The sequence below is a fragment of the Apium graveolens genome, chromosome 5 (assembly GCF_009905375.1).
Source record: "Apium graveolens cultivar Ventura chromosome 5, ASM990537v1, whole genome shotgun sequence".
Classification (NCBI taxonomy): Eukaryota; Viridiplantae; Streptophyta; class Magnoliopsida; order Apiales; family Apiaceae; genus Apium; species Apium graveolens.
Window position 1 is genome coordinate 218,250,565 of NC_133651.1, and position 24,561 is coordinate 218,275,125.

A 24,561-nucleotide genomic window follows, 5' to 3' on the forward strand; every position below is an offset into this window, starting at 1 on the left:
AGGTCTACTTGCTCATGCTCCACTATATGTTTGGCATCCGCATTATACTTCCTCAACATTGATACCTGAAAAACATTATGAACCTGTTGAAGATTTGGAGGTAAAGCTAACTCGTATGCCACGGGTCCTATCCGTCTTAGAATCTCGAAAAGTCCAATATAACGGGGGCTCTGCTTCCCCTTCTTCCCAAATATAATCAATCCTTTCCATGGTGACACTTTCAAAAATACCTGGTCACCCACTTCATACTTTATGTCCTTCCGTGCTAGATCGGCGTATTTACGCTGTCGGTCTTGGGCTGCTGCTAGGCGTCCTCTGACTAATTGAACTATGTCCCTTGTCCTTTGCACCAAGTCGGGACCTAGTAACTTTCTCTCACCAACTTCATCCCAATACAAGGGCGAACGGCACCTTCGGCCATACAACGCCTCGTATGGGGGCATTCCGATACTCGCATGATAACTGTTGTTGTAGGCAAACTCTATCAAAGACAGGTGTTCATCCCAAGAACCCTTAAAATCAATTACACACATTCTCAGCATGTCTTCCAATGTCTGAATGGTTCGCTCACTTTGTCCATCTGTTTGCGGATGGTAAGCAGTGCTCATCTTTAGTTTGGTTCCTAGGCATTCCGGAAAGCTCCTCCAAAATCTGGAGTTGAATCGGGGATCTCGGTCAGATATGATAGTTACTGGCACTCCATGTCTTACTACAATTTCCTTAATGTATAGCTCCATTAATCTATCCACTGTGTAGGTTTCTTTGATTGGAAGAAAGTACGGTGACTTGGTTAGTCAGTCTACAATTACCCATATTGCATCACGGTTAGTCTTAGTTCGGGGTAATCCTACCACAAAATCCATAGCTATCTGCTCCCATTTCCACATCGGAATTTCTAAGGGTTGCAAGAATCCGCTTGGTCGCTGGTGTTCTGCCTTCACTCTCTGACAGGTCATACACTTACTGACCCACTCCGCTACATCCTTCTTCATGTTAGGCCACCAGTAGTACTCCTTCAAATATTGGTATATTTTGTTGCTCCCTGGGTGGACCGTATATCTAGAGCTGTGTCCTTCACGTAAAATTTCATCATTTAATTCTTGGACGTTAGGGACCCATATCCTGTAGGCATGCCTCCTAATTCCCTTTTCGTCTGGTTCACACTTGGCCTCCTCTCCGCTTACCAGTTCCTTGTTCTCCCTCAACACTATTTTTTGGCATCGCCTAATCTTTTCCAGTAGCTCCAGTTGCATAACCATCTCATACAAGCCTTCGGTCCCTGGCTCAGCGACCTTGACCTCAATCTCTAACTTTTCAAATTCTCTGATCAAATCCTCTGACGTGGTGATCCTTTTCAACCTTTCCTTACGACTAAGGGCATCGGCCACCACATTGGCCTTCCCCGGGTGATAAAGAATTTCGCAGTAGTAGTCCTTAATAAATTCTAACCACCTTCTCTGCCTCATGTTTAGCTCCTTCTGGGTGAAGATATATTTAAGACTCTTGTGGTCAGTATAAATCTCACACTTTTCTCCGTATAGGTAATGTCTCCACATTTTAAGGGCAAACATTATGGCGGCTAATTCTAAGTCATGGGTGGGGTACCTCACTTCATATTCCTTTAATTATCTGGATGCATAGGCAATCACCTTACCGTGCTGCATCAGCACACATCCCAAACCCTTATGGGATGCATCACTATAAATCACAAAGTTCCCTTTATCATCTGGTAGGTCCAGCACTGGGGCCGATACCAACCTTTTCTTCAATTCTTGGAAACTCCCCTCACATTTCTCTGTCCAAATAAACTTTTCTATTTTTCGAGTAAGTCTAGTCAACGGGCCTGCTATCTTGGCGAAATCCTTTACAAACCTTCGATAATACCCGGCTAGTCCAATAAAGCTTCTTACCTCGGTGGGCGTGGTTGGTTGTTCCCAATTAGCGACAGCTTCTATCTTTGCAGGGTCTACGAGAATTCCTTCCTTACCAATCACATGACCCAAAAACTGAACTTCTTTCAACCAAAATTCACACTTTGAGAATTTTGCATACAGTTTTTCTTTCCGTAAGATTTCCAATACTATCCTGAGGTGTTCTGCATGTTCCTCCTCCGATCTAGAGTAAATTAGAATATCATCGATGAAGACTATCACGCATTCGTCCAGATACTTCTTAAAGACTCTGTTCATCAGATCCATGAAAGCCGCGGGCGCGTTAGTCAAACCAAATGACATAACTAGGAACTCATAATGTCCGTACCTAGTGCAAAATGCAGTCTTAGGTATATCTTCCGGTTTGATCTTAAGTTGGTGATAACCTGTCCTAAGGTCAATCTTGGAAAAACACGTTGCATCCTTTAGTTGGTCAAAGAGGTCATCTATTCTTGGCAATGAGTACTTGTTTTTAATGGTCAGCTTGTTCAGCTCTCGATAATCGATGCATAGTCTCATGCTGCCGTTCTTCTTCTTTACAAATAATATGGGTGCACCCCACGGGGACACACTCGGTCTAATCATTCCTTTATCCAATAGATCTTGCAGTTGATCAGCCTACTCTTTCATTTCGACGGGGGCCAAACAATACGGGGCCTTTGATACTGGTACCGTACCGGGAGCTAAATCAATGGCAAATACTATCTCCCGATTCGGGGGTAGTCTGGGAAGATCCTTGGGAAATACATCCTCAAACTCATTAACTACAGGTATGGTGTAGATCTCTGGGGTTTCTCATTTGGTATTCACCACGTGAGCCAAGTAGGCCTCACATCCTTGCCTTAAAAGTCTCTTGGTCTACACCATAGTTAGAAATTTCTTGGTTTGTCGTTGCCCCTTAATTATTATACTCTTACCACTAGGTGTTTTCAATTTTACTTTCTTCCCCTCACAATCAATCTGGGCATGATTTCTAGATAGCCAATCCATTCCTAATATCACATCAAACTCCCCTAATTGAAAGGGAATTAAATCTACTAGGTATCTCACTCCACCTAATTCTAGGTTGTAGTTAGCATAAACTTAATTTACAGGGATAATCTCTTGATTAGCTATTTCCACTTGCAAAGATTCTTTCAAAGGTTCCACTTTTAAGTCCAATTTTTTAGCAAATTCTTTAGATACGAAAGACTTAGTAGCTCCAGAATCAAATAGCACATTGGCGGGATTGGAGTTTAGGAGTAGCGTACTTTCTAGAACATTGGTGTTCCTTACGACATCTTTCACAGTCTTATTAAAGGTCCTGGCAGTCGGCACTCTGTTACATGCAGCTACACTACCCCTCGAGCTAGCTGGGGCTGCCGCAGGGTAGTCCTTCTTCATGTGTCCTGTCTTTCTGCATTGAAAACACTTAGCCGCTTCCTGGTTACAAGTTGTGGCATAGTGCCCTACCTTACCACATTTAAAGCATATCACCGGTTTCTGCATACATTGCCCAAAATGCTTCTTACCACAGCTCTTGCATTCTGGAAGAGAAGGTCGTGGTTGGCTATGATAAGACATTCCCGTTTGGTTCCCGCTCCGGGCCATACTCACGCTCCCTGATCCCCCGAATCCTGTACTGCGGTTGGATTGGGAGGCCGTCCCCCTGACAAACTTATTAGGGAAGCTCTCCCCTCCCACACTCCTACTTCGACTATCAAACTTTCGTTTCTTAGTTTGCTTTATTTTCTGGCTCATTTCACTCCCTATTTCAGCTATTGTGGCCTTCTGCACTAGGGTGGCACAGTCAGTTATCTCCAGAATTTCCAGCTTATTCTTATCCACTGCTTCAATCCCTGTTGAAATCTCTCAGCCTTTTGCTCTTAGGTGCCCACCAGCTATGACACAAACCTCGACAATTCTGTGAACTTAGCTTCATATTCCGCTACGCTCATATTCTCTTGTTTCAGCTCTAGGAAGTTTCGCTGCATCTGAATCTCCATAAACTTCGGGACATACTTCTTTAAAAACAACTCAGTAAATCTTTCCCAAGTAACAATCCCTTGGGGCTCCATATTTTTCTTGGCTTCCCACCAATAGTTAGCCTCACCCTTTAAGAGATAAGTGGTAAAATTAGTCTTGTGGGCTTCCTCAGTGCCAATTCGCTTAAAGGTCTTTTCTACCTCTTTCAGCCAAGCCCTGACTTGAACTGGGTCAGCAACACCGTGAAACTCTAGGGGCTTGACCGACTTGAAAGATTTAAACGCATTAGCCATGGCCTACTGGGGTTGCTGGGGTGGTCATTGCTGTTGCAGGTTTTGCCTGAGAAATTCTACAAACTACTCCATAGGGTTCACTGGCACTTCCATTCCCTGAGTATTTTCAGCCTCTGACTCTTCATAGTCCTCATCATCATACTCATTTCGTTCTTCGTTAATTCTTAATGGTGGGGTCTGTGCTCGATGCCCTTATTCATTATTACTGCCCTGGCCTCCAGATGCAGCCTGGTGAGTTCTTGTTACTATTCTTCTTGGTGGCATTTTCCTGTTACATAAACTTATTTAGGTTGTTTTCATTTGCCAATCCTCATGCCTACCGATTTCTTATGACAGTATATAATTATGCAGGTATGAAAAAAGATTAAACCATAATCTAGAAATCGCAACTAATCAACACGATAATTATACATAATTTGGCCATATGCCAGGTCTGGGTACAACATACTGAATAATAAAAGTACAATCTGCCTTAATACAATAATCCTTAGCTGGTGGCACTATCAAAGATAACAACCAAAACAACTATCATAAAACAACTAAGTACCACCACTGAGGAACAACAACCAACTACTAACAGTGTCCACTAGCCACGAGCAACATCACGAATCCGCCTCATAGCGTGGACCACAACCCTGATAACCTCGCGCCTACTCACCAAGTCACGTTGTGGGGATAAGCGGCGAATCCTACCGATAGTCCTCTGCTCTATGCGGCGAATGGTCCAGCGCACGCATCGGGTGCTGGGGTATCCTCGCCTGCCTCGGGCCTCTATCCTCATGTGTCGCTCGATGGAAAGCTGGTCTCTCAGCTCGGCAATACGGGCCTCGGTCGCTGTCAGATCAGTAGCATAGTGACCTACCACCCAGTCGTGATCTGCTAGGGATATGACTGGTATGGGTGGTGGAAGTGGGGAATCTGCAGGAGTCGCTGCCACACCGTCAAGAATAGGGTCCATGCCGTCGTCGGTCTCAGTCCGTGCGGGGCTAACTGATACAGGGGGCGGGATGGGTGTCCATACTGGGGTGGCTACCCCTAACTCCGCCTCTAACTCCTCAGTCAGTGCAGTGACTCTGGCCTGCAGAGCTATCATCCTATCCATCAAATCTGCTACTCCCGTCTCGTTCTCGAGCTCAGCGACTCGAGCCTGGGCTGCTGAGAGCCGATCTAACAAACGCTCTATCGACCTATGATGCACATCCACCCTCATCATCTCTGGAGATGGAACCTCCGTGTTGCCGTATGAAATATCCTCAGGAGGGGCTATTTCAATGTCTGGCTCAGTAGGGTCCTTCTCCGGGTCCTCCTCAGGGTCAGTCTCCGTGTACTCGAATACCTCTAAGCCCACAGTGGGAGCAGGGTTAGCTACCTCAGTTTCAGCTAAAAGGGCCACATCATGCTCTCTCTCGTACGCCTCTACAGCCTTAGGTCTAACACATCGGGTACCTACAAGTCATTTAACACACGCATTACTATCCTTGGATACTTAAATCACCTCTAAGGGTTCTTAATGTCAGTGCTACCCTCGTAGGCCAACTACGAACTCTATGTGAGTTCTAGTTCATTGATTCAGTTGATTCACCTAACGGTTCTGAGACTTATAACCTAGGGAATTGATACCATTTCTGTAACACCCCCAAATTCAAGGTCGGGAATTTGGGTTGTTACGATCACTTAATCTTGTCTAATAAATAATTAATCCTCTTTTCACATCATTACTCGACCTTTTAACCAAACTCTCACACACACAGGTTATATGCTCAGAAACATTACTAAATTAACGTTAAAGTATTTAAGTTATTACAGACCAAAGGAAATTATCTCAAAAGGGTGAACACCGAGTACAGCTCTACATGAGACTGGCTCGGGTCACAAATAGTCTTGGTTCTAGTACTCAAAAGGAAACTATCTCTACTCGTCTACCTGAGGTGGCTGGCGGACGAACAGTCTACGGTACTCACGTGCGTCCCCTACCCTCTTGCGGGCAGTCGTCCTGGTTCGGGCCATGTTGGTAATCTGTTGTGATATGATATTTATAAAAGCAAGAGTGAGCACTAACGCTCAGCAAGATATAGATATCCATTATTTGAATATGATCATTTAGGGAAAAACAACCATTAAGCATTGTATATCCAAGGTTTCTAAAAGTTTATATGCTTGTCAATTTTATGGTAAACTCAACTTTAAATATATCAGTTTAATCTGTTTATACTCGTACTCATTACTTCTCAAAATATCAATATGATGCTTGAACCAAGATTCTCAAATGAATGTGATATATATACATCAACATCCTTATTTAAAACTCATCCTTATCGGCCTTCTGCTGTAGGTTTCACAACAATTTATCCAAAGTGGAGGAAAGGGACTATACTGGAATAAACCACGTACCGGTGATCAGCCGAATACGAAATTTTCTCTACTAGTAGAAGGAATACAAACCTAGCCGCCTTTGGGCTTATCAAGACATTACACGATGGTTGCCCATTTCCGTGCAGGTCCGAAAGTCAATGGTCACAGAGACCATATAACTGTATATTGCGCCACTCCGCGCTTGGTCACTACCTGATACCTCTCTGTGCCAGGTAGGCCACATTCCAGTCCCAAAACAATTATATCATTTACATAAAATCCTTTATCGAAGGAATAGATCGTTATGAGTTGACCTTTAAATAAGATGATTTATTCATCACTTTTAATTCAATTGATCCTTGGGAGTTGTCGGAGTTTTGAATTTAAAATCATTTTCAAACCCTTAATTGTAGTAGAGTTTTACATATATTGTTCATTTGTTTTTCGTTGAACGAGGAAACAAAACCCTTATGCCTCTAGACTAAGTTTCCTAAGGTTTTGATAGGTTTCAGATGATTGATCTCTTCCGAGAATTTTGAATAATTTAGAAAGTATCCTTGGGAACTATGTCTATTTTTAAATGATTTTTAGAAGTACGGAATATTAAATATTTACGTTCTTATAATATTTTTAAGAAGGGTTCAATGAATTGATAAAACCTTGAGTACAAAATGTTTCCCAATAAGGTTCAATGAATTGATAAACATCTTAATTAAATACTTAAGACATGATTTGACATCTTATAATTATCCTTCGAATGGTTACATACGTTTTAGATAGAGTGAATTGATTTAAAAACTTTTCAATATCTCTTTAAGTATTTTCTGAATATTTTAGTAACTCTTTAGGTATTACTTATAAATAAATAAACAATAGGATATCCCTTGAGTGAATATTTGATTGTCTCTTATAGTTATAAATCAAAACTCAATCGTTCGCTTAATATGTATGTTACGCGAAAGTACTTGTTTATTGAAATAGAAATCTTCTGCGTCTGGCTCGTTCCGGATTTAAATCGATTTAAAATATCTCTGACTCCCACTATCTTGTATTATATTGAAATTACGTTTCAATTTCTCATACTCGTATAAAACGAAGTTTGTTTTCGTGAACAATCGCATAATTTGAATGTATTGATATCACAGACAAGCATATATTTTTAAACTGTAATTCATGGCATCAATATCACAACCGTATATATAGCATGGATAATTCGTGATAGGGTTTTGTAAACTTACCTCGAGTGCTAGGAGTGGTATGGTCTCGGGGCTTTTGTTGGCGATCTAAAATCAATAACCAACGATCTTAGTTAGTACGCGATTATCAATTTGCTTCACTAAAATATTTTTATAAAATCGAAAAATTAATATTTTATTAAAATTCTTTTTGGAAAGTCTTCCTTGGTGCATTATTTAATTATCATGATTTTTCCAAGATTCCAAAAACATTTTTAGCCTTTCAAAATCATCATGCAAGTGGGCTTATGTGCAGTTGGCTTTTCGTATGAACGCTCTTCACTAAAATGGTCATAACTCCTAAACCGTAAATCCCCTCGCGACGATACAGACATGTACAGAAACTAAAAATTAAGATCTACCCAGTCATGGCCAGTGACTCACAAGTTTCAAACATTTATATGTCCGAATACACTGCAGAAAGCAGACCAAGTGCAATAGGCTCCACATTCCATTTCTACTACTTGTTCTTGACACAATCACTACTTATGACCAACACAACACTTTTTACTTCTCAAGATTCACTCATCTACTCATTATCTACATCATCTATGTAACATCCAAGACCCACATCTCATAATCTTTAAAACTTAACAAGATTTAGACACATAAACCTCAAACACTCACAATCTTTTGAATCTTGAAACTATATAACATAAATCCTTAAAATTTAACCATAAAATCTTTAAGGGTGAAGAGTTATACCATTATTTGATCCTTAGAACACCTAGGAAGAGTTTATTGACCTTGGAGAAGCTTGATCTATCCTTAAAAAGCCTTAAACTAACAAGAAAACATCAAGAACATAACTTAGTTTCTAACCAACAAAAACATGCCCAACTTTGGACCACGATTTACCTATGAAATCCTTAATGAATGGCCATAAAAATTTGCACGTACCTTTTATATGTAATGAGGAAGCTATGGTCAAAATTTTATGATTTATGAAGCTCTAAAACTCAAGTTATAAATTTTTCTTTCCCCATTGGTCTGAAAATCCGAACTGCTGGTAATGAGGAGTGTGGGAGCTTTTCTTGACTTGGATACTTGAGTGGTGTGGTGTAAAATAGAAGTATGGGTTGATATGTAATTATTTGGACAAAAGAAAAGTGGAGGTTTGGCTTGATTATTTGTGTGGTGGAGTAGAAAAGTAGAAGCATGGTGCATGGTACTTCTTGTCTCCCCTACACTATTCATACTACTATTCTCGTTTGATTTACTAACTACTAGCTACACTTCTAACTACTAGTTGGGTGTAGGACCTTGCATGGCCACCTTGCATGGCTTCCATTCACTTCTTATTTAATTTACACTTATGCACTTGTCGTTTTATTCTGATAGTTTTCCCGTAGAATGTTTCATTTCGTAAGGATTTCTTTTATCATTTATAATCCTATAATTACTTTCATTCCTTTATCTTGATCTTAATAATACCTTAATATAATGTTTATTCCACGTAGTATTCCCGGTTCTACGCCATTCCTTACGAATACGAAAATACGTAGTATAATCGTGAATCTTCGAATTCCGACGGCTTTTACATTCACTTATTTTCCTCGATAAACAAGAATATGATCTCGGATTTCCAAAATTCCACTATTCATATTTGTGATGAACTCCATACGTGTTACATAATTAGTTCCAGTTACTATTCACTGAAGTTTTAAAATATTACAAAAAATCAGGGTTCTTACATAACATTGTCTTTCTTCTTCTCCGTTTCCGTTTCCTTTCCCGGCGTTGCTCGTCTCGTCGCCGTTTCCGGTACTTTTCCGGCTGTTTCTTCCTTTTCGATTCTGGCTTTGTCTTGATTGGTATATATATAAGTGTGAGTATTGTGTGTGTTTAAATTGCATGTGTGTGTGTGCAAGTGTTTGTGTGTGTGTGTGTGTTGTGGCGGCGCGTAGCCGCGTGTGTGCGATGGTGTGTTTTCTGTTGGGCTGGTTCCTTGTTGGGCTTGTCCTATTTGCAGTTGGGCCTGTTAATTTGGGACTGGCTGTTGATGTTGGACCTCTAATAGTGAGGCTAGTTGTGTGTAGTTAGACTTGATTTTTAGGCCCTGCAGTTTGGGCCTTCTCTGTTGGGCCGAATTGAAACAGTTGGGTTTGATTGCTATAATTTTAATTCCTATTTCCTTTTTCTACATGAAAATAAATGAATAATATTCATGAAATCAAAACTTTCATTAAGGGGAATAATATTAATCGGTATAATTTATTTGGGAACCCGTATTATATCGGGCGCCAATAAATTGTGCCGCCATTGACGATGAACTTCGGTGAGTCAAGAGTGGACGGTGATGACTTTGTGGATTGTTGTGATTGTTGACGTCGATTATAATCGACGGTTAGTCTTATAAACAAAGAAGTTGTTGCTAAAATTTTCTAAAAATATATTTGTAAACGTACATACTTATATTCTATGTGTTACCCCTAATTGTGTTTGGGCTACGTGATTACGTGATTATGTGAATAATAACTACACGAGTCGGGTTATCGGATTGGGTTATTAGGATTTGAGGATATCAAGCATGTCGGTATAACTAATTAGGGTACTCTGTATTTGTAGATCCCAGTCGAGTTTTCCAAAGACCGAAGTCAGCGTGAAAGCTACTTAGGGTTTTGTAAAGCATTGCAAGGCAAGTACCCCTGACCATACTTTTATGGTTCAGTACGTATGAATAGCAAAATATTTTATTCTCGTAATGGAAGAAAAATGTTTTAAGTTACGTATACCCTGTAGTTTAAATCACTGTTTTCAAATTGTTTTGGGGAAAAGTAACTTCGAAAGGTACCTATCTCGAATGAAATGAATTGTGAACTGGATTTTATATGTGTGCTGGTAAAATAAATGATTTTGAAATGAGATAGGTACAAATGTTTTGAAAACTGGATAAAACGGTCAGATATGGGATACATTGGGGCCAGTGTAGGCCTATTGAGGTGGTGTAAGAGGCTAATTCGGTTGCGCGCAATATAAAACCAATTAGTCCAGCAGGTCAGAGACCTAGCTAGTCTCTGAGTTCCGAAACAGGTAAATGGGATGGCAGTTAGAGCCGTCTGGTGTAGATAACCTGATCAGCTGTCTTCACATATCCGCTACGTATCTGATTTGGATTTGTGATTCCCGTAAGAGCATAAATAGTTGATACATCGGTTTTATAAAAGTGATTAGCATGCTAAAATTAGACTCTGGTATTTACACAGCACACTACTATGTTGTTTTGATAAAGCATGCTAGTTAGTGATATCCAGTTATTTCCGATTTTCATTATAAAATGTTGATATTATGATTACAGCTCTGTTCCTATAATTGTTACATTACTGCTTTTATTCCGTTATTCATATGTTGGTGCTGCTGAGCGATTATGCTCACCCTTGCAAACTGTTATGTATATCTCGCAGATGCCTAGAAGACCAGCCAGACAGACCCGTGTTCCCGTCCCTTCTGGACCCGGCTCCTCTGAGGTAGTTTGTATCAGGCCATTAGGTTTGATGAGTTGCTGAATAAACTTAGAGTGTGTTAGATGCTAAATAAATGAGTTGTAATAATGTGAAACTGAATCATACTTGAATAGGATCGGATCTTGGTTTGGGGTCAAGTTAGTATATTTTAATAATAATCACGTTGTTTATATTTTGGTTATTATGTTTGGTGACGTCAATTCCTGACCCCGGGGTTGAGGCCGTCACATGAGCTGCTCCACATAAGTAGATTTCCATGAAGTAAAATATAACTCACTTCCTTGCTAGCGGGACTCAAATATAGTTGTCTTGAATTGAATAATGTTTTGAAGAGAACAACATTCTTCTTCATTTTAACTTCCTAATCCAAGTAATTCATGTATAAAAGAGTGTAGCTCCCATCATGCTTGATTTCTTTATCCAGAAACTTCATCTAGATTGTATATAGGATCTACTCAGACCAATCTCTTGATGTCTAATTTTCAACCTCAAGGACATAATGAATATACTTCAACTCCTCGGTGACATGATGAAGAGTTCATTAACTGTCGCGATCTTCACTTTACCATCCTTCATCATCAACATTATCTTCTCTTTTGGATTTTCTGCATCATGTCTATTAATGATAATTTATCACAACTTATAGACTACTCATATGAGCTGATGTGGCTATTGCACCAAGTATGTCATCCTAAGTAAAATTGACAAGTCTAGGATCCACAAATTTAGCTTTTTCATATCCTAGACCAGCTCTAGACATAAAGTCCATTTTTATGAGATCCTTATACCTTCTCAACCACGATGTATATTCACATTTTCTTCTCCTTGTTCCTCCATGCCTTCACATAATTGAACATAATTTGAACAATCAACTGTATGAATTTTCTTGAAAGGTTAGTATTCAAGTACAAGGGAGGAAAAGAGATACCATGGTCACTTCACAGGATTCTTCAAGAGAGCCAATCTGTACTGATAAAAGTTTATTCATCCTTCAAAAAGAACTTTGGATTCAATGTGACATCTAGAAGATTAGTTATAAAGAATATTGAAGAACTGAGGAGTATTAGAGCCAAAGATGCACTCCCAAACACTTTAAATATTCCTTACACAGGGAATAGAGTGCATCTAAGGCCCTACTGGCTGATGGAATTCATGGATGATAAGGGAGTTAGAAGATTCTTCATATTAGAAGATCAGTTGAACATCTCTAGCAATGAGACTCTTCTGAAAATGCAAGGAATGCTAGATCTCTCAGAATCTAATGAACTTGAATTCCACAGACAGATCCAAAATCAAATAGAAGAAAACAACAGGAGGCTTGGGAAGAAATCCAGACAATCAAAGAAATAGATCAATTTGCTCAGACTAGAGGAGCACCTTGAAAATGATTGTGAGCAAATCTTTGAACATATTGTCTTGTAAATTTTTCAGTAAATAATGCAGCACTTTTTAGTTTTATCTACTACCTTTTAAATCTGTATTTTTTTGGGTGTTTTGCTATCATGCAGTTTCTCTTAATTTATGGCTACAATTCTAGTAGGCATAAATTGGGGGAGATTGTTGGGAATATGTTGTGAACTTGATGATTATATTAACAAAACACCTTAGTAGATTTAACTTAGTGAAAAATGTAGCACTCGACGGATGATCAGATATAGTCTCGACGGATGACTCAATATAGTCCCGACGGATGATGATTTAACATCCATCGAGTGAGTAGCTTACGTAACAATAAGTATTGTAACACATTTATGTGAACAACTTTGTATAGATCATGTAGTAGCATATGAGTCATGTTGACTATTATTAGATATGCAGAATAGGCTGATCAATTGTAAATATAAGATGTCTTATAATTCTGCATAAGTGAAATGAAGTCATGTGTCAAATAGCTACCCGACGGATGATCAACAAAGCTACCCGACGGATGATCAACAAGGCAACCCGACTGATGACAGGTATGTACCCGACGGATGATCAATTCAAACATCTGTTGACAGTGACAACACACTCAAATGCGTTGGGAGTTTGCAAAAGGAATGTGGAAGCCTGTTTAACAGGAAATGAAGAACAAAGAAGCATTACCATTTCCATGCAAGTTAAGAAGATTTTCAAAGCTGCTGAAATAGAGTAGTGAAGCAGCATGCAGTTTGACTTGATAGTTTTATTTTATTATCCTGTCTGATTACCATGTAAACTTGGTGATATATAAACCAAGTGTAGCTAGTGAAACAAATAACTAAGCAAACACTTTTAGAAGAGAAATAGAAAAGGTTGTAATTGTTAAGAATTTCTCTGTAGTTTGTTTGTTCACTTGTAAAGCAGCTGTGAGACAATTTGTTCTTCACCGAGTTCTTAAATCGATATATATATATATATATATATATATATATATATATATATATATATATGGTGGATACTTTAAAAGCTTGTGTTTTTATTACTTTGTGTTTTGTGTTTTTGATTCACTTAACTTGTTCTTCCACACCTTGCAAATCAAAACACATATATACATAGTTTGAGTTAGAACATTTTATAGTTTAAGAAAAAGTTTACTAGAATTACATTCAACCCCCCCTTTGGTAATTCTTGCTACATTGTTAGAGACTAACAATTGGTATCAGAGCAAGCTCTTGAAGCACAGAGAGTTTAAAGATCATAACAAACAACAAGATGAACAAGAAGGATGTTGGAGTCAAGATTCCTTTTCTGCACAAAGATAATTACCATCACTGGAAGGTAAAGATGCATCTTCATTTATTTTCTCAAGATGAGGCCAATTTGGATTGCATAGAGAGAGGTCCTCATGTACCAATGAGAGCTTCAACTGGAAATGAGCCATCAGTTCCCAAGCCAAGGCATAAATGGTCAGATCCTGATATTGAACAAGTTAGGAAAGACAAGAAGGCCATGAATATCTTATTCAATGGAGTTGATGGTGACATGTTTGACAACATCATCAATTGCAAGACAACCAAGGAGGTTTGGGACACCATTCAAATAATTTGTGATGGCACTGAACAAGTTGGAAAAAACGAGATGCAGTTACTAATTCAGCAATATGAGCATTTCCACTGTGAAGAAGGTGAAACTCTCACCAATATCTTTAGTAGATTTCAAAAGCTACTAAATACTCTGAAGCTGCATGGAAGAGTCTACCAAACCAAAGATTCTAACCTCAAATTCCTGAGATCCCTTCCAAAAGAGAGGAAACCAATGACAGTCTCCTTGAGAAATTCACAAGAATATAAGGAGTTTACACTAGAGAGCCTATATGGAATTCTAAAGACTTCTGAGCTTGAAATAGAGCAAGATGAAAGAATGGAGAAAGGGAGAAAGAAAGGAGGGTCCATTGCACTGGTTGCTCAGTTAGAGAAAGAGAAGGAGATGAAGATAGAAGTTGTTGAGTCTACTTCAAAGGTCTGTGAAAACAAGGGCAAGGGGCTGGTAGCAGAAAATCAAGATTCTTTGAGCCAAGAAGATATGGATGATATTGATGAACATCTTGTATTTCTTTCCAGAAGATTTTCCAAGCTCAAGTTCAAGAAGAACTTTGGAGCAGCTAAACCAAATAGAAACATGGTGGATAAATCAAAATTCAAATGTTTCAAATGTGGCTTGGTAGGGCACTTTGCCAGTGAGTGTAGAAAGTCAGATTCCAGCAAGAAAAAGTTTGAGCATGTGGATTATAAACAGATGTATTTTGAGTTGCTCAAACAAAAGGAAATGGCTTTTATTATACAAGAAAATGACTGGGCAACAGATGGTCTGGATGAGGATGAAGATGTCAGCTATGTCAATCTAGTCCTAATGGCCAAGTCTGATGAAACAGAGACAAGTTCTTCAAGTAATCAGGTAATCACCACTAACCTTGCACATTTATCTAAAGCTGAGTGTAATGATGCAATAAATGACATGTCTACAGAATTATATCATTTGCATGTTACACTTAAGTCCCTCACTAAGGAAAATACTAAAATCAAAGAAAACCATTTGTTTTTAAGTGAGAGGAATAATGTGCTAGAGTCTCAGTTTATTGAATTTGAAAAATTGAGAATAGAATGTAAGATTGCTAAGGATGAATTAACTGAGTCCTTGAAGAAAAAAGAGATTTTGAAGAAGCAGCTTGAACAAGAATATGAGGTGATTAAGGCATGGAAATCATCTAGAGATGTACATGCTCAAATCACCAAAGTTCAAGGTATTGAGTCATTCTGTGATGCAGCCTGGAAAAAGAGTAAAGAGAAGCTAGAATCCAATATGGTTGAAGGATTGCTAATAGATGTAGAATTGATGGATGATGAGAGTCATCCGTCGGATAATCAAAAAGGTTATCCGTAGAGTGACATAAATCCTCATTCGTCGGCTGTAAGCAAACCTGTGAGTAAAGCCGAACTTGCCAAGTTAAATGAAATATATGGATTAGTTTCCCAAAACTTTATTTCAGGAGAATCTAGTCAAGTGGAGAAGGAGAAGAAAGTGAATGTTGGTCATCTGTCCATCAAGCAAATAATTGACAAACTAGAAAAGATTGAGGTTAAAATAGGGGCTAAAAAGAAAAAATAATAGAAATGGTAAAGTAGGGATTAACAATCATAACAACTACACACCTGATAAATATGCTCCAATAAAAATCTATGTTAAGTGTGGTAGTGTTAATCATCTATATGTTAATTGGAAACTTGCCATGCCTACTTCCATGACTATACCACCTTCTTTTCCCAATATGAGTGTTATGCCTTCTATGCCTATGAATGTTATGTCTACACATAATATGAATGCATAGTTTGCGAATATGCCATTTGCACCTAATCCTTATTATGATGCATTTAGTATGCCTCAAATGCCATTTAGCATTCCCTATTGGAATAACATGTTTGCAAATAGTATGTCATTTCCTGTTAATCAAAATATGCATGATAATTCTGTTTTAATGAATGGTTTTAAAGGTCTAACTCAGATGACTAAGGATGAATCTGATATCCCCAAGTCAAATGAGATCAAACCTAAGAAAAAAAAGAAGAAAGCTAACAAGGCAGGACCCAAGGAAACTTGGGTACCAAAATCAACTTGATTTGATTTTAATGTATGTAGGGAAACATAAAGAATCTGTGGTACTTGGATAGTGGCTGTTCAAGACACATGACTGGAGATTCTACCCTGCTCACAGAGTTCAAGGAAAGAGCTGACCCAAGTATTACTTTTGGAGATGATAGCAAGGGTTATACTATGGGATATGGCTTGATTTCAAAAGACAATTTCATCATTGATGAGGTTGCTTTAGTGGATGATCTCAAGCATCATTTGTTGAGTACCAGCCAACTTTGTGATAAAGGAAATCCAGTAACCTTCACTACAGAAGCCTTTGTTGTGACAAACAAGAGGAGCAACAAAGTGGTTCTCACTAGAGTGAGAAAAGGAAATGTGTACTTAGCAGACTTCAACTCATCAAATTACAGAATTTGTTACTTGTCTTCTCAGTAAAGCAAATCAAGATGAAAGTTGGCTATGACACAAGAAGTTATCCCATCTAAACTTCAAGACCATGAATGAGCTTGTAAAGAAAGAACTGGTTAGAGGTATTCCTCAAGTGGAGTTTTCTAAGGATGGACTGTGTGATGCTTGACAAAAGGGAAAGCAAATCATAGCATTATTCAGAAAGAAGCTTGATTCAACAATTGAAGAACCTTTGCAACTACTACACATGAATTTGTTTGGACCAGTCAATGTGTTGTCCATCTCAAGGAAAAGATTTTTCCTAGTAATTGTAGATGATTTCTCAAAGTTCTCTTGGACATATTTCCTAAAGTCTAAAGATGAGGCTAGTGAATTCATCACCAATCACATAAGGCAAGTTAACAATCATCCTGATTTCAAAGTTAGAAGAATATGGAGTGACAATGGAGCTGAGTTCAAGAATTCTGTCATGAGAGCATTTTGTGAAGAGAATGGGATTATGCATGAGTTTTCAGTAGCAAGAACTCCACAACAAAATGGAGTAGTAGAAAGAAAGAACAGATCTCTTATTGAAGTTGCAAGGACAATGCTTGAAGAATCAAAGTTACCAACATATAAATACTGCATGCTACACTAAGATTATTTCTTTGGTTAATCAAGCAAAATGCATGACTCCCTACCAATTGTTCAAGAACAAGATCCAACTCTAAATTTTCTTCATGTCTTTGGCTGCAAATGTTATATCTTGAGAAATCAAACTGATCAAAACAGGAAGTTTGATGCTAAAGCAGATGAAGGAATTTTTGTTGGATATGCTGTTGGTAAAGCATACAGAGTCTATAATCTAAGAACCAACATTGTTATGGAATCAATACATATTGTGTTTGATGATAAAAAGATTGAAGGACTATAAGATGGAGATTACCATGAGAGCCTCAAATTCGACAATATGGAGATGGTTAGTGATGACATTGATGATGAAAGTGATCAAGAAACTACAACTAAGGATAGTGCAGAAAAATCTACAAACAATGAATATAATAACTCAACATCCATAGAGTTACAAAATGCTTCATCCATCGATAGACAATCTGCATCATCCATCGGGAGACAATCAGCTTCATCCGTCGGAACTCAAAATACAACATCCGTCGGGTTATCAAAAGAAGCTGAAAGTCAGAATAGATCACTTAAAGAAAGTCCCTCCTTCTCAAATCATAGATTTACAAACTCAGGGGGGAGTTTCTAATAATCAAAACTCAATCACATATCAAGACAACAATGAGGCCTTTTCATCTAGAGCTAATCTACCTCAACAAAGAAAATGGACAAAGGATCACCCTTTTGAGCTCATCATTGGTGATGTATCTTCTAGAGTTCAAACAAGGAGAGCAACTCAAGAAGAATGTCTATATAGCAGTTTCCTATCTAAGGAAGAACCAAAGAAGGTAGAAGAAGCTTTATGGGATCCTGATTGGATTTTAGCTATGTAGGAGGAGCTAAACCAATTTGAAAGAAATAATGTACGGAAGCTGGTACCCAAGCCTAAAGGAAAGAATCCAATAGACACCAAATGGGTATTCAGAAACAAGATGGATGAAAATGGCATAGTAGTCAGGAACAAAGCTAGATTGGTAGCTAAGGGATATTGTCAACAGGAAGGAATAGATTTTGATGAAACCTTTGCTCCTGTCGCAAGACTTGAAGCCATTAGAATCTTCTTAGCCTATGCAGCCCATGCCAATTTCAAGGTCTATCAAATGGATTTCAAGAGTGCTTTTCTAAATGGAGATTTGGAGGAGGAAGTCTATGTTAGTCAGCCTCCTGGTTTTGAAGATCCAAATCTACCTGATCATGTATACTATCTTTTGAAAGCACTCTATGGATTGAAGCAAGCACCTAGAGCCTGGTATGACACTTTGTCAAAGTTTCTTTTAGAGAATCACTTTACTAGAGGTCCTGTAGACAAAACTTTATTCTTTAGAAATGTTAATGGCTCTAGCATACTTGTTCAAATTTATATAGATGACATTATGTTTGGTTCTACAGATGAAAAACTTTGGAAAAAGTTTGCCAAATTGATGTAAAGTAAGTATGAAATGAGCATGATGGGAGAACTAACTTACTTTCTTGGTTTGCAAGTTAAGCAAGTTAGTGATGGAATAATCATTAGTCAAACTAAATACATTTATGATCTTTTAAAGAAGTTTGAACTAATGGATTGCACATCTGCAAAAACTCCCATGGCCACTACAACTAAACTTGAATTAAACACTACTGAAAAGTCTGTGGATATTTCAAGTTATAGAGGCATGGTTGGCTCACTTCTGTACTTAACAGCTAGTAGGCCAAATATAATATTTGCTACATGTCTTTGTGCTAGATTTCAGGTTGAATCTCATTTAATTGCTATCAAGAGAATTTTCAGATATCTCAAAGGTACACAAAAACTTGGCATTTGGTACCCTAGAGATTTTGGTTTTGATCTAACTGGTTATTCAGATGCAGATTATGCAGGTTATAGAATTGATAGAAAAAGTACAACAGGAACCTGTCAATTTCTAGGAAACAAGCTTGTGTCTTGGTTCAGTAAAAAGCAAAATTCAGTTTCTACTTCTACAACATAAGCTGAATATATTGCTGATGGCAGCTGCTGTGCACAGATTTTGTGGAAGAAAAACCAATTGCTAGACTATGGTCTACAAGTGGGAAGAATTCCTATTTTTTGTGATAACACAAGTGCAATTGCCATCACTGAGAATCAAGAACAACATTCAAGAACAAAGCATATAGACATCAAGTACCACTTCATAAGGGAACATGTAATGAATGGTACTGTGGAACTATATTTTGTTCCAAGTGAAAAACAACTTGTAGGTATATTTATAAAGCCACTGGATGAATCCACCTTTTCAAGATTGGTAAGTAAGTTAGGTATGCTTAATTACTCTTGAATCTTTTCAGATATTTTGCAAGTTGTAATGCAGCCAAAATTTAATTGATTTTTCATTCTTGGATGAATTTTTGGCTAAGTCAAAATTTACATCCCGACGGATCATCATTATCCATCGAGTTCGATCATCCGTCGATATACAATTTGTTAATAAAATCAATTATTTTTCTGGAATATTTTAAATCTCGACGGATAACTGATTTATCCTCATCCGTCGAATTGTCTCATTCCTAGCCGTTGATTTTCTGAACATTATCCATCGAGTATACTTATAGTTTGTAAGCATAACACAACGGATAAGTGATGGAATATTTTACAGTTTATTTTTAAACGGCTATTTTGGGAAATTTTTGTTGGTCACTTTATTTTACTTTATTATTTTTGACAGTTATTTTTGAGATAGCATAAAAGAAAAATTCATTTTCATTTCTTTTATCATTCTCAATTCATCTGCTCTAACTTCTTTCTTTCTCAAAAGCAATTACCCTCTCTCTCTGCAACTTTTACCCTCTAACAATGGCAGCAGTCATCAAAATCATGTCTCAAACTGGCTTTATTTATGAGAAGAATAATTTCACGGCTCTAGTGAACAAGGGGATTCAACAGTCTGGAGACAACCACACAATGATGGATTTTGTGCTAGGATGTAAGCTCAAATATGCCATGTTGGAGTCTCCCACTATCTACTGTGAGGTTGTGGAGGAAATATGGACAACTGCAGTGTACAACTCAACTGACAAGACCATCACTTTCACTATTAAAGGTAAGGAATTCTGTGTTAATAGCTTTAAGATTCCTGATAATACTGTCACTACTCCACACACAGACACTGGTATTGTTAACATGTTAAACTCCATGGGTTATGCACTCACCATCTCTAAATTAAGTGAAATTAGGAGATTGGGTCTTAGGAAATAATGGAGTTATCTGGGTGATGTAGTTACTAAAGTATTTTCTGGTAAAATTATCAATTTTGATTCTGTCAATATCTCCATGCTCAACATGCTTTACATGCTAGTAACTGATAAATTCTTCAATTTTAGTGATCTAGTCTTGTTTGAGTTGGGGTTTAAGTTAGGGGAGCTTAATAAGAGGGGCAAGAATGTTTATTTTGCTAGATTTTTAATGATGCTTGCTAACCATCTCTCTGAGGATATTGTGCTTGAGAACCCAACCAATAAGTTAGATTTTTGGGTTCAAGAAAGGAGAATTATTGCAGATCTCAATAGAGCAGATCACCACAAAGAGGTGCCAATCTTCTACTTTTCAATAATGGAGGCACCTCAGATAAGTTTGGTAATTTCAATTGTCTCTACTCTTCCAACCTCAATCATTTCTTTGCCTTCTAGTGTAGCAGTGGCATCTGTGTCAATGACCAGACAGATGCCTACCCAAGCTACCAAAACCAAAGTTTCAAAACCAAAGACAAAGAAAGCCCCCTCTGGTGTTTCTCAAAAGATGCTAGTTGTAAAATCCACTAAACACAAAGAGGGGAGTGTGAAGGTGGGAAAGACAGGTGAGGGATAGGGTGAAAATCAAAGAAGCCCTAAGGATAAGAATGGTGAGCATAGTGTACCCAAACCAAGCCACACCGCAGTTTCCCAACAAACTGTGGTTGTTAATAAGGATAAAATATCAATTCTAGTTTCATCCTCCAAAAAGGATGTAACTATTAAAACAAGCTCTCAACCAGGAGCACATAACAAAAGGGGTAGGGACACAAGTTCACCATAAACCTACACAAGAAAGAAGAAAACTAAAACCCTTAGGGATGCACAGGGTACACACACAGTGCAAACTGGAGCTAAAGACCCAGTCACTGCACCATCTCAAAGTCAGATTGATGTGGCTCCAACAAATGTGGAGTCACAGCCAAAATCTGTACAAATTTAAACACCTCAAACACCAAATTCTCCCACACACTCTTTGGATGTTGACATGATTCAAACATCACAACCATATTCTCCATCTTTAACTCTGTTGGAGAAGCCAAAAATCCATGCAAGTGAGCATCATCTTCTAGATGATTTGTTGGCTCACTTGCCATTCCTTTCTGAGATTGTTGAGAAATCTGTGCCAAAATTTTCATCAATCTGTAAAGAGTCCACAATAGTCTCCACTCCAAACTCATTCATTTCTACTCACTCGATGGATATTGTTCATCCGTCGAGTAGTGATTGTATCCCGACGGATGTGCGTAACAGCAGTCATCCGTCGGATAGTCAAATTACTAACCCGATGGATATTTCTCATCCGTCGGGTGTCTCTGCACAACTCCAAAGTTCAACTATAGTTACAAGTGCAGATGACTTAGTAATTGTGCAATCACTATTAGGATTGAGGGAAGGTAGTGACTTGAGTGAGAGTCTGGGTTGCTCCCAGGAAAAAGGAGAGAAAAAGAGTGATTCAATGCAGTCCATTTCTTCAAGACTGGAAAAAGTGAGTGTGAGGAGTTCCACCTTAGATGGTGAAAGTGAGGGTGTGAGGGTGGGGAGCCAAGGTGAGACCCTGATGCAAGAAAAGAGAGAATATGAGAGAAATGCAGGTACATGAGAAATAGTGGTAGGTGTCATTGCAAGTGAGTTAATGAATGTCTAGGATGCTAACAGGGAGGAACTATTTCAGCAAAGTCAAGCTATTGTAGATTCCACCTCCTTGGATGTTGAGGCATTTACTCACCCTGTTCCAGTATACCAACTTCTAGCTGGATAGGGCAATGACAATGCAGAAAGGATGCTAAATCTGGTGCACACCACACAGTCCATGCAAAGAGCTAAGGATGCCATCACAGCTTTGCCTTCAACAGCTGGTGATGTTGATTATGAGACTGGTGGTTCAGAAGAATTCTTTGGAGGAGAAGGTCGAGATAGTGAAGAAGAGCCATTGGACATAGGGGGAGAAGTAGGCCCTAGTTCCAGATCAGGTATGCCATCTTGGGAATTTTCAAAGCAATGTGATGAACACTACTTTAAGACAACCCTGATTCAACTTATAAATCAGACACATTCTAAAGATAGCATTGATCTAATAAATGAAGCAGCAGCCACTTTGAGAGCAGCTGAGAAGAAGCAGTTTAGTACAATCAACTAGGAGAAAATTGATGAGGATATTCAAAAGAAATTTGGTCTAGCAAAGAAGCCAGAAAAATCAGTCATTCATCACTCTCAAGTCAGGCAAATTTTTGTGAATGATATGACCATGAATTATCTGGAAAAAGGCCGGTCATCCTGCATCAAATCCCCAAAGACAGATCTAATTATGAAGCCAAAGGTGAACTACCCAAAGTCTTCACTCAAGAACCCTTTGGACATAGTGTATGAGACACGAAAGCCTGATGAGAAGAAACTGTTGTCAAGATCTATTGCATTCTACAAGGATCCAGCTGATTTAGCATTAAAAAGGAGGATTGCCAAGGTTTTCAGAATTGGCAAGGAAATTTGTGTGGTGGCTAGACACCCTCAATTTTCTGAAGCAAAAAGGGAAGAAAAGGCAAAATTGAAGCAAGAAAAGAAGCAAGCTGCTCTAGATACTAAAAATCTCAAACAAAAGAAGAAGCAAGCTGCTATCTTGGCTAAGTTACAAGCTGTGAAACCCACACAACAAATTTCTACACAACCATCTGTAAATGCTGAATCTCAAGATTAAGTAGTGCAAGATGAACCTTCACAGACAAAGAAACCAAGGTACAAGCAAAGAATCAAGAGAAAATTGGATTTCAGTGATGAGGCAATGGAATAATACTTTCCCAAAGAGTCTACTTCTACAACAACTCAAAATCCATGCCCTCTATGGCATATGAAGAATTCAAGATAGATCCATCCAAGAATTTCCATAGTGAACCTATCATTCCAAAGGATGAGCCAATAGACTGGGATAGTCTACCAATTCCTGAACTCAATCTACCTCATTTCATGAATCCAAAGAAGACAAAGACCAGAGCAGTCAAGAAAGTGAAGCCCTCAAGCCTCAGATCCAAGTCCCTAACCAAACTCAAACCAAGGTCAACAAGGGAGATATCATGTACATCTGTGACATCAAGGAATTCTCTGATCTAAACCTCTATCTAGATGAACTAGAAGAAGTTAGAGGAATTAATGCTTACATGAATCTACCTGAAAGGTTATTATTCAAGTACAAGGGAGGAAAAGAGATACCATGGCCACTTTACAGGATTCTTCAAGAGAGCCAATCTGTACTGATAAAAGTTTATTCATCCTTCAAAAAGAACTTTGGATTCAATGTGATAGCTAGAAGATTAGTTCTAAAGAAGATTGAAGAACTGAGGAGTATTAGAGCCAAATATGCACTCCCAAAGACTTTAACTATTCCTTACACATGGAGTATAGTGCATCTAAGGCCCTACTGGATGATGGAATTCATGGATGATAAGGGAGTTAGAAGATTCTTCAGATTAGAAGACCAGTTGAACATCTCTAGCAATGAGACTCTTCTGGAAATGCAAGGAATGCTAGATCTCTCAGAATCTGATGAACTTGAATTTCACAGACAGCTCCAAAATTAAATAGAAGAAAATAATAGGAGGCTTGGGAAGAAATCCAGACAATCAAGGAAATAGATCAATTTGATCAGACTAGAGGAGCACCTTAAAAATGATTGTGAGCAAATCTTTGAACACTTTGTATTGTAAATTTTTCAGTAAATAATGCAGCACTTTTTAGTTTCATCTACAACCTTTTAAATCTGTATTTTTTTGGGTGTTTTGTTATCATCAAGTTTCTCTTAATTTATGGCTATAATTCCAGTAAGCATAAATTGGGGGAGATTGTTAGGAATATGTTGTGAACTTGATGATTACATTAACAAAACACCTTAGTAGATTTAACTTAGTGAAAAATGTAGCACTCGACGGATGATCAGATATAGTCCCGATGGATGACTCAATATAGTCCC

At 38.3% G+C, this 24,561-nt stretch overlaps 2 protein-coding genes across 2 annotated transcripts; both read right to left on the reverse strand.

Moving 5' to 3' along the window:
• Positions 1 to 567: 567 nt before the first annotated feature.
• LOC141660711 (uncharacterized) lies at positions 568 to 1,466 on the reverse strand. Its single transcript, XM_074467700.1, has 2 exons — positions 1,053 to 1,466; positions 568 to 651 (listed from the first exon to the last, which is right to left on the reverse strand). Exons 1-2 carry the CDS (start codon positions 1,464 to 1,466, stop codon positions 568 to 570), a joined length of 498 nt encoding a protein of 165 aa, XP_074323801.1.
• A 2,345-nt stretch (positions 1,467 to 3,811) lies between these two features.
• Positions 3,812 to 4,189, reverse strand: LOC141660712 (uncharacterized). The gene has a single exon (XM_074467702.1). The coding sequence runs from the start codon at positions 4,187 to 4,189 to the stop codon at positions 3,812 to 3,814; it is 378 nt and encodes a 125-aa protein (XP_074323803.1).
• Between the last annotated feature and the right edge of the window lie 20,372 nt (positions 4,190 to 24,561).

What these genes read in the sequence shown, in the direction of transcription:
- LOC141660712 (XM_074467702.1), bottom strand. Translation starts at nt 4,189, where the DNA reads ATGGCTAATGCGTTTAAATCTTTCAAGTCGGTCAAGCCCCTAGAGTTT.
- LOC141660711 (XM_074467700.1), bottom strand. Translation starts at nt 1,466, where the DNA reads ATGAGGCAGAGAAGGTGGTTAGAATTTATTAAGGACTACTACTGCGAA. An exon ending in GACACAGCTCTAGATATACG is followed by an intron (nt 652 to 1,052) that starts GTCCACCCAGGG and finishes ATTCAACTCCAG; the next exon opens with ATTTTGGAGGAGCTTTCCGG.